The sequence below is a fragment of the Buceros rhinoceros genome, unplaced genomic scaffold (genome assembly GCF_000710305.1).
Source record: "Buceros rhinoceros silvestris isolate BGI_N320 unplaced genomic scaffold, ASM71030v1 scaffold5362, whole genome shotgun sequence".
Taxonomy (NCBI): Eukaryota; Metazoa; Chordata; class Aves; order Bucerotiformes; family Bucerotidae; genus Buceros; species Buceros rhinoceros.
The window spans coordinates 3,491-14,505 of NW_010399357.1; the positions used below are offsets into that span (position 1 = coordinate 3,491).

General features: G+C 40.2%; 1 protein-coding gene across 1 annotated transcript; it reads left to right on the forward strand.

Annotated features, from left to right (window-relative positions):
- The first annotated feature begins 3,587 nt into the window (after positions 1-3,587).
- On the forward strand, positions 3,588-6,247 carry MPC1 (mitochondrial pyruvate carrier 1). Its single transcript, XM_010131422.1, has 3 exons — positions 3,588-3,678; positions 5,193-5,325; positions 6,063-6,247. Exons 1-3 carry the CDS (start codon positions 3,636-3,638, stop codon positions 6,079-6,081), a joined length of 195 nt encoding a protein of 64 aa, XP_010129724.1. The 5' UTR covers positions 3,588-3,635; the 3' UTR covers positions 6,082-6,247.
- Positions 6,248-11,015: the final 4,768 nt, after the last annotated feature.

Sequence of the window (11,015 nt, forward strand, 5' to 3'; positions counted from 1 at the left end):
AACCCGAACTATTCTATGGTCTTGAAAAGCCTGAGGCTTTTAACAAGGACTCTCTGAAGTGTGTATCCAGAGTGATTTTCTAAGTAGACTTGACTGTTCCCTTACCATGGATATTTGTAAAATAGTGCTCTAAGAAGACAGAAATCAGCATGAGAGCTTTGAAGTCTACAGGGGACAAATGTCTTCCACGACTATAATGAGATCTTACCTTATTAGGAAAAAGATACTTGAGCAGCAAACACTTGTCACAATGACAGCTCTTAAAGTAAATGGGATTTTAAATACTGTTAGATTAATCAGGGAACTGTTGTGACATTAATTTTGACATCTACTTAACCTTGACTTTTAGGCATCTTCTGTTTGTGGTACACTTCTTTATGCTGATTATGAAGGAAACTAACATTTTTTTCTTTTTTCTTCCATGTGTTTTTTTGAATGGAAAATGATGTTCACTCAAACAGTACGGTAAGAAAGGGGAGGGGACTTCTGGTTTCATGTTCTCCCTAACATCAGTAACTTGCAGTCTTTTTTGCCCTCGCACTGTTGTGACCTTGCCTGCTGAAAAGCATCCTGCAAACCTCTAGGAGTGATGCATAAGTAATATTTATTCACAAGTCTGAGATTAAGGGTGACCAAACGAGTGTCTCCTAAAGTAATCACCACAAAATCAAAGGGGCTTCATTTTTTTCTGTACTCTTTGCTAAGGAGAGTGGATCAATCTGGAGCCACTCTTCTACACAGCAACAATACTGGTACATAACTGAACTACCTGGCTTATTTTTAACCTTTAAACTTATTTAAGCTTTACTTCGGATGATAAATGGTATAACTCTCCCTAGAAACTTTTCTTTCCTTCATCCCTTCAGTTTCCTTGTGAAACTGGGAGTGGGTTAGTTAGGCTGTGAATCATAATGTTGTGGAATACTTGCTCTTCTACAGAGACCAAAGATGAACTGTATAGGTGTAGTTTAGTTCTTGTGTGTGGAAACTTCAAAGGGCTGCCTGCCTGGAGGCACTTAAAATGGGATAACCATCTCAAGTGAGAAGGTTCCTAATCTACCTCACTGGTCAGCAGAGGAAAGTTACTCCTGAGATGTGAACTGATGATACTTCAGCTGCACAAGCTGAAGTATCAAGTAGACCATAGTGTATTATTTGTTTGTGTTCTAATGGCAGCCACATTAAGTAAAAATGCCAAGTTGACTGACTTTCCAAAACAGAAGTCATCACTAAGGCTCTCAAAGCTGTAACTGTTTCATAGATTAAAAAAATCAAGGTCAAAGCATTGAAGACTTATTTTTCTGAAGCTACAGTTGTTTAAATGAGACTCCTGAAATGACTGTAAAAAAAAAAAAAAACCTCACCAAGTACACCTACTGCCTCACCAGTTGCCTTTTGTAGTCTGGTTTAGTGTGTCACACTAACACAAGTTGTCTTGCTGTCTTACTGTGCCAATACTCATGGTTATTTGACTAGATGTTTGTTTCTGGTCCTTTCAGTGTCCCTTAAAACTATTTCAGCAGCTACATTAAAGCCTCTAAAACAACATCTTGTGTGCTGCTGACTTCATTTTATGTGAATGTTCTTGTTCTGCTGCAACATATCTTGTATGTAAATGGTGTTATAGGTACGTTTCTCTACACTGTCTAACCGTAGCTGTACAGTGGAAATACCATGTAGCTATGCAACTCTTCTAAATTACGGCATGTTATCTCTGATGTGCTTGAGAGACTTTAACCATTATAGATGTCGATTTTCCTATCAGTAGGAATATAGTAAACAAATGCATTTATTGCAGTCTTCAAAATACTCTTATTGGAAGTCTGAGTTTGGACAAATGCACATTCTGTAGACACTTGCAGAAATTCTACATTGTTTTGCACATTGCATTAAGGTTAAATGATCAAAACAGTGTGTAAACTTAACTAAAAAATTATGAAAAAAGGGGAGTTCTAAGTTTCTTGTATTGGAACCCAAATCTGCAGGAAGGAAGTGTCACTTTTAACCTTAATGTGGTGTTACAAGCTAGTATCCAGACTGGCAGAAGAGTATTTTGGCATTAAAATTGCAAGAAATTGAAATATCCCCTGACAGTTCCAAGTCATTGGAATATCTGCAGGGTAACGGTTAGGGCACATATCAAAAGAATGGGTATAATTGGTGTCTGCAGAACTTTTTCTTGCAAGGTGCATCTCTTTGGAGCATCCTTAGTTTCCCATTAAGAAAAGCTGAAGCAAGTACTGCATGCTGCTTCTATAGAAAGAGTTCTGCTGAAGTCCTGATACTTGTAACAGTAGTAGAAATTGGACTTCAGACACTTTCTCAGTTTGGAGCCTTATAGACCTCAAATTGAGTTTGCATCAGTTTTTCTGATTGGATGCTTTCTACTTCTTGTCTGTTTTCTGCCTGTGCAGGCACCTGTAGCTAGCCGCTCTACTCATACCTGCCTAACCACAGGTGATTAGGTAATTGCTAAGCTGTTTCAGCAATTGCGGATGAAATTCTAGGTGACAATTTGGTTGCATGGCCCTGCTCTTTCAAAGAAATGGTGTAAGCACTTGAAGATGCTTGCTGAGCATTTCTTGTTCCTCAGCATAAGATGAACAGTTTTTCACTTGAGCATATAACATTTTTTATATATATGTTTTTATAACATTTTTTTGAGGAGCCATATTTGAAAAAGATGAGTGCTAATTGTCCTCACAGAAGTGAGCTGTAGATCTGAGGTTAGTATATAACTATACCAATCAGATTGCTTAATGAGATATAATTACACAAAATTGCATTTGAGTGGCCTACAGTAGTTCCTTTCCAGTCTGCAAGAAGATTCAGAGTGGGTTCTTCCTTCTGTTACTTGGAGAGGGCGCATCTGGTCCAAGAATGTGCATACATGGCAATTAGTATGTACCAATAATTAGCTGAAAGGAGGTACTAACAACTATCTCAAACAATTATCTATGAACTAACATGTATCGTAGAAGACAGCAACTTCCTGAGCACCTGCTGTAGATAGTGATAAGAGGGAATAGGGAAGAAGTAAGTCTACTCAGGGTTTTCGTATACGTCAAGTTCTGTACTTTTTTGCTAGTTAGGAGAAATTCAAAGAGCATCCTTATCTTATGGAAGTTGGCAGGGATAAAATATCCAAATGACCTCTGAGACCCTCGTGCAAGCGCAGATGATTTTGCTGATGCTGCATATTGAACTGTGCAGGCATGGAAATCCCATAATAAATATGCATAGATTGGAGGAATAATTGTATTAGGTGAAACTTCATAATTTCTTGTGTATAAATTAACTCAGGAATCTCTTAAAGGTATGCTTGATTTGTGGTGTTTTCCCACCTAGCACCCAGCACTGAATAAAACATTATCTTCTCTCTAGACTAACTTATGGTTTCAAGAGTCTTGATTTCAGGTAACACTTCCCTCCTGAAAACTAGACACTGCTAAAAGAAGTGTTTAGTTTACCTCCTGTATATCAACAGTAATATCTGTCTTAACTTGGAATTAACCGTGTCCTTTGAATCTTTGTGTGGATACTGAGGTCTGTGTTTCTGTGTAACTTTTCCCTCTTTACAGCACTTCTGGGGGCCAGTTGCTAACTGGGGGCTTCCTATTGCTGCTATCAATGACATGAAGAAATCTCCAGAAATCATTAGTGGTCGAATGACATTTGGTAAGACCTGAGACAAACTTCTTGTCAGTAAACTGACTACAGAACACAGATTCTGTCCTTCAAGCAGTGATGTATTGTTAGTTGCATGCAAAGTTGTGATCAAAGCAGATCTATCATGAGATTCTTGATATCCTTAACTAAAGGCTGATTAAGAATTGAGGTGCTGAAAAGTTGCACAGTTCTTTTTCAGAAGGCTTTGTAGTAATCTGGGGGAGGGAGGTGGGTCCTGAGTCTTAGCAGTTCTGATGACCAGACGCAGTCCTAAAGAATAATTCTTATGGTATCTTTTGCTACTGCATGCACTGGTTCAGGATGCGTCTTTTCACCCAGCTTTACTCGTTGTATCAAGAACAATGGTGGTTAGTATGAGACTTAAATATCGACACTGCTAATGTCTGGTCTGCAGGGTGCAAAAAGCAGCTGAGGTGGGTTAACTCCTTGCAAATCAGTTGCCTGTGAGAGGCTAGCGTGACTCTTAATAGATTAGTGTGATAATTTCTTTTTAAAAGCATAAGCAATATTTTTTCCACCTTTTGCCTAGATGTCTGTCTCTATTTTATTATTCAAATACACCTCCAGGATCATAAATCTGATAGCTTTAATTTATTAGCTTAATGTTGGCATGACATCTCTTCCCTAACTCAGTTAATAATACTGAGTAATTCTTCTCCCCAAAGCAAACTACATTTGGGTTAAGGAAATTTATAGCCTTGTGCTCATTAGATTCTGTTTAGAGTAATTCAGTCTCTTCATCAGCTTCCTTGAGACAGAAGACTAGTTCAAATAGTCTCTGGCGTAATGAAACTGTTTTGCAGATTGTGTTTTGGTGGCAGCTATCCAGCTCAACAAAATTGAGACGCTTTTGTAATTTTTGCAATTCTATGTTTATGGTGTTTGATGTACCAATATTTTTTCCATCATCTAGTTTCTGTACTAAAAAAAAGGCTATTTTCCTTGAACAATTCATTTCCTGATTTTTTTCTTTAAGCCTGTTACTGCAAAACTAAGTAACTTCTTGGGTTGTAATTTTCTGTATTTAAATGCAATTATGATAGAGTAGATTAAAATTGTTTAGCTTCCAGGAAAGCAGGTAACAAAGCTTTATGCTTCTGAATGTTCATCATTTCCTGGGGACAAAAACCTCCTTCTCTTAAATGGACTCTCGAGTCCATTTTAGATTGTTCCCAGCAAGAATTGTATTTAAGTAACTAGAATTTTTAAAAATACTCTGTCCCAGAAATTGTCTACCTTGTCTTATTGGGATTAATTTATATTCTCTGGTTGACATAATTTATAATAAATTAAATAGGCTTCAGTTGCATCATAGGAAAGCCTAGGAAGGAAGGAAGTTTTTATGGAAAGCTGCAGTGCTGTACATATTGATGTGTAGCAAAAACTCAAAAGCAGTGAGAAGCATTCTACTTGTCATTATATTCCACTAGAATGAAAATTATGCCTCAATGAAATGCAGATACTAAAAATAATCTACTAATGATATATGTCATGTTTTTCAGCACTGTGTTGTTACTCCTTGACTTTCATGAGATTTGCCTACAAAGTGCAGCCAAGGAACTGGCTTCTTTTTGCATGCCACTTCACTAATGAAGTCGCACAACTTATTCAAGGAGGACGACTGATCAAATACAGGCAAGTCACCCTTCCAAAAGTCATAAACGGATGGCTCTTGGAATACTCTGTTACTGGCTTTTAACAATGATGCAAACCCCTGTGTGGTTTCTGAACTTGTTTAGCTTCCTCATGTTTTGCAAGCTTATTAACAAGTCTGTTGTCAGTAGGCTGAACAATGATGTGTTGCCTTTCACCCTGCCTTTGAAGCTTCTGAGGGGTGAACACAGAAAAGACTGAAAACCCTTATGGTCATGGAGGTAGACAGGGCTTTCAGCTGTTATGGTGTTTGTTTCATGTATTTTATTGATAGTCTACATGTGTCTGTCTCGGTAACTAATTCCTGAGATCAAAACATCCATAAAACTCTGAAGGGGTTGTATGTCTGAAGAGAGAAATCAAGCAAAACTTCTCTAAGTTGACTGTTCTATAAATGGGGTAAATCCAACTGAGTGTGACCAAGGAACAGACTGCAAGCAATCTCACACCCTCCTTGTGTAGCAAGTAGTGCAGACACTGCCCCAAGCAATCCTGATGAGTCAGGATTATGGCTTCTCTCTCTTCTGATCCAAAAAATCTGTGTGGAGCAATGGGAGGACAAAGCCTCCATTGAGATTGAGGAAAACTGCAAGTGGACTTGCCTTTCCATAAAAAACTGGCCAAATGTCCTTCATTCCAAAAGTTCTAAGTCCAGATTGTTTTAATAGCAATTACAGTTCAATATTCACTCTTACAAAAGCTGTTTCTTCTCTTGGCAGGTTGGAGAAAAAGAACTAAATATCTAACTTGAAATAAGCCAGGGAATGTGTTCATCCGAATTACAGTCAAGGAAGACTTGCCATCTACAGTTGCTGTGACAATTACAATGGCAATAAACCAGAAACACCTGTTATGAATATGACCCCACCAAGAATCCTTCTACTAATTTTTTTATCTTGCCTTTTAAAAAGTACTATTCTGCAATGTAAACCATTGCATTTAAAGTCTTGCTGCCTTACAGGTGCTTAATAACTATCCTTTTAGTGAAGAGTCAATCATCCAAATAACAGGCAATATTTGGAAACTAACTTTTTTATCTAACAGTCTACAAAAATGGCCCATGATAGTTTGACAAAAGTTGTTTTCAAATCAACGTGAACAGAGGTCAGTAAACAGAACTGTAGGTGGAATCATTGTTTGATGTATTAACATTCTTAAAAGCCATTTAACTTGGGTGCATTCATTCCTATTCTGTCTCTTAACTTAAGCAGTGGCTTGCTAATCTGCAAGAACAAACGTGCAGATAAACATCCTGGAAGTGACCAGCTATCCCTCTTCCCTTACTGCATGCCTTGTTTCACTAAAGAGACTTCATTAATATACATTTTTAAATTGCACACTATTTAAGACTTGGAGAAGCAAAGCATAGCACTGAACGAAGGCAGGCAACAAAGTCCTTTACTGTTCTTTAAGATATTAAAAAATGGATTTTATGTTCTTTCCTGCTGTTGGAGTTATTCTCAATGTATGTAATCCTTATACAGGCAAAAACTTGACTTGTTTGGAATCCAAGATCTGAAGGACACAAAGTGCCTTTCAGTAGTTTTTGACTTGATTGGGACAGTGGTTTTCCTGCATTCCCTGCCTGAAAGTTACACTGCTGTAAAGATACAGATGACAAAGAATGTATGTGATGGGTTTTATCTCAGTGCAGTGTTTTTGAACAATAAACATCTTCCAAATGGCAATAAATCCCTTCAACATTTTGAAAAGTTTTGTTTATCATATTGTGATACCAGATCCTGAAGTGAAATTTTAGTATGGAGTGCCATTATTACTGTAACCAAGGCCATCAAGGCAGATACCACAGTGGGAGTCTGTAATATAGTGCCCAACCAGGATGAAGATGTAGATGAAATATTCTGTAAGCAGCTAGGAGAAGTCTCACAGTTACTATCCCTTGTTCTCATGGGGGACTCAGACTTACCAAATATCTGCTGGAAATACAATACAGCAGAGAGGAAACAGTCCAGGAGGTTCTTGGATTGTGTGGAAGATAACTTCCTGGTTCCCTCAAAGCTGGTGAGGGAGCCAACTAGGGTTCACAATCACTACCTCTTTTTCTTGTGGGGGACTTCAACTTACCACATATCTGCTGAAAATACAATACAGCAGAGAGGAAACAGTCCAGGAGGTTCTTGGATTGTGTGGAAGATAACTTCCTGGTTCCCTCAAAGCTGGTGAGGGAGCCAACTAGGGAAGGCTCCAAGCTAGACCTGTTGTTTGCAAACAGAGAAGGACTTGCGGGTGATGTGAAAGTTGGAGGCTGTCTTGGACACAGTAGTCATGAGATGGTAGTCTTCAATTCTTGAGGAAGTAAGGAGGGGGTCAGTAGAACTGTCACCTTGGACTTCTGGAGGGCAGACTTTGACCTGTTTAGGAGACTTTGGAGGCAGTCCTGAAGCATGTCCAGGAAGGCTGGACATGCCTTAAGAGGGAAATCTTTAAGGCGCAAGAACAAGCGGTCCTGGTGTGCCATTAAGGCAAGCTGGTGGGATAGAAGACTGGCCTGGCTAAACAGAGATCTTTGGCTGGAACTCAGTCTATGGCCTATGGAAGAAGGGGCAGGCCGCTCAGGAAGACTACAGGATGTTGTGGGCCACTCAGGATTTTGTGAGGCTGCGCAGGAAGAAAAGAAGGCTAAAGTGAGACTAGAACTTAATCTGGCCACTGCCAAAAAAAGACAATACATTAACCGCAGAAGGAAGAGTAAGGAGAATCTCCATCCTTTTCTGGATGCAGTGTGGGGAGGGGGGGAACATAGTGGCTCAGGATGAGGAAAAGGCTGAGGTACTGAATGCCTTCTTCACCTCAGTCTTTTATGGTAAGACCTGTTGTTCTCTGAGTGCCCAGTTCCTTGAATAGGAAGATAGACATGGGGAATGGAATGAAGACCTATTCCACCATTTGTATGTGCACAAGTCTATGGGCCCCCACTCACCTTTGAGTCCAAGCGCACTGAGGGAGCTGGCAGAAGTGCTTTACCAAGCCGCTTTCCATTATTTACCAGCAGTCCTGGCCAACCAGGGAGGTCCCAGTTGATTGGAGGTTAGCACATGTGATGCCCATCTACAGGAAGTACTGGAAGCAGGATCTGGGGAGCTACAGGCCTGTCAGTCTGACCTTGGTGCTGGGGAAGGTTATGGAGCAGATACCTTGAGTGCCATCATATGGCACGTACAGGGCATTCAGGCCCAATCAGTGTGAGTTCATGAAAGGCAGGTCCTGCCTGAGCTGATCCCTTTCTATGACATCCACTTAGTGGATGAGGGAAGGACTGTGGATGTTGTCTACATAAACTTTAGTAAAAGTGTCCAGTTTGGGGGCCCTCACTACAAGAAGGGCATTGAGGTGCTGGAGTGTGTCCAGAGAAGGGCAACGAAGGTGGTGAAGGGTCTAGAGCACAAGTCTTACGAGGAGCAGCTGAGGGAACTGGGGTTGTTTAGTCTGGAGTAAAGGAGACTCAGGGGAGACTTCATCACTCTCTACAACTACCTGAAAGGAGGTTGTAGCGAGGTCGGGGTCAGTCTCTTCTCCCAAGTAATAAGCGACAGGACAAGAGGAAATGGCCTTAGGTTGCGCCAGGGGAGGTTTATGTTGGATATTAGGAAAAACTTCTTTACAGAGAGGGTTGTCAAGCATTGGAACAGGCTGCCCAGGCAGGTGATGAAGTCCCCATCCCTGGAAGTGTTTAAAAGACACTGTGGATGTGGTGCTGAGAGACATGATTTAGGGACTCTGGCAGTGCAGGGTGAACTCTGTAATCTTAAAGGTCTTTTCCAACCAAAACAATTCTGTGATTCTGTAACAGCATGAAGCAAAAACTGGCTGGAAAACTAAATGGTAATATCCTTTGTACGTACTGAATTCTGGCAAATGTCCTCTGGATCCTAATACCTAGCACTACTCTGGCACAAAATATTGAGACAGAATGGCATATGGCCTTTGGGGATGGTGCTGTCTGGACAATACAAAAAGAGAACATTTTAAAGAGACTGTGCAGGTTTTTTTTTTCTTGAATCTGAATATGTTAATGGAGCTAATGGCTTCCTCTTTTATAATAATAATACAAAGTTAGAGCTCAGTGTTTGCATTTGATTTATATGGTTATAGGGCTTGTCTCTACATGCTGTCATGTTTTACCTATTTGGTTTGAATTTCACAGCTTGCTTTAATCCTAAGAACTTTTGAGCTGTAGGTATGTCCTGCCTCTAGAAACCTGGGCTGCTCATGCTCTGTCCTGTGTGTACTGCTCCTATTCCACCACAGGAAGTCTGGGAACCACATGGCCTTTCCTGTCTTGCTGCGGTAGTGGCTGGGGGGGGGGGGGGGGGGGTGTTTTTTCTATTCTTTTTACTTTTTTTTTTTTTTTCCACTTTGGGAAGTTTTTATGCCCACATCAACATTCCTTTTAGCTCTGCATCAATCTTCTTTACCAGCTGCACTACACAATTATAACCTAGATGAGCATGAAGCAAAAACTGGCTGGAAAACTAAATGGTAATATCCTTTGTACGTACTGAATTCTGGCAAATGTCCTCTGGATCCTAATACCTAGCACTACTCTGGCACAAAATATTGAGACAGAATGGCATATGGCCTTTGGGGATGGTGCTGTCTGGACAATACAAAAAGAGAACATTTTAAAGAGACTGTGCAGGTTTTTTTTTTTCTTGAATCTGAATATGTTAATGGAGCTAATGGCTTCCTCTTTTATAATAATAATACAAAGTTAGAGCTCAGTGTTTGCATTTGATTTATATGGTTATAGGGCTTGTCTCTACATGCTGTCATGTTTTACCTATTTGGTTTGAATTTCACAGCTTGCTTTAATCCTAAGAACTTTTGAGCTGTAGGTATGTCCTGCCTCTAGAAACCTGGGCTGCTCATGCTCTGTCCTGTGTGTACTGCTCCTATTCCACCACAGGAAGTCTGGGAACCACATGGCCTTTCCTGTCTTGCTGCGGTAGTGGCTGCTGCAGTGGCAGCTGTTGTCTTCTTTCATGTTTTCAGACAGGAAAGAATTTCTCACCTTTCTGAGCAAGTGCTGCTAGACTGTCTCTAAGGAGTGAGACACCCTTAGGAATTCAAGTGGGAGACAGTACCAGCTGAGCTCTGTCTGTTGTTCCCCCTTCCTCCCCAGTTTGAGCTTGACATCTCTTGACCCACTTCTTTAAGGTGAGACTTTGACTGTGACTTACTATGGCATTAAAATAGCTCATGCTCTTTTCTGCTGTTGCAAGATTAAGTGTCCTTGATCTGGAAGCTTGCTGATTTGTGATTGAAATGAGGAGCTCATTTGGTAGCACAGTAATAAATGGACAGAAAGCAATAGTTGTGGAGCTAGAAGAGATTACTTACAAAGCTTCTTTAATGAGGGTAATAACAGCTACCTACAGTGAATTTTGTTCAACCTCCCACAACTGTCTCATGCTATATAATCACTTCAGCCAGTGCTGCCATGTATGGTATATTCTTTTTTTTTTTTATTTTGCTTCTATGAATTCTTGTGCAGAAGTGAGTTTTCCCTACTCTAAAACCAGCAGAAAACTCTTAGCCATGACAGTGCAAATACAGCCTGCCAGCTCTCTGAATCTTCTGGATTCAGGAATGCTCAGATTGAGATTAAAGGCAGAATGGATAGAGTCCTGCTCAGACGCTGACCATTGAAG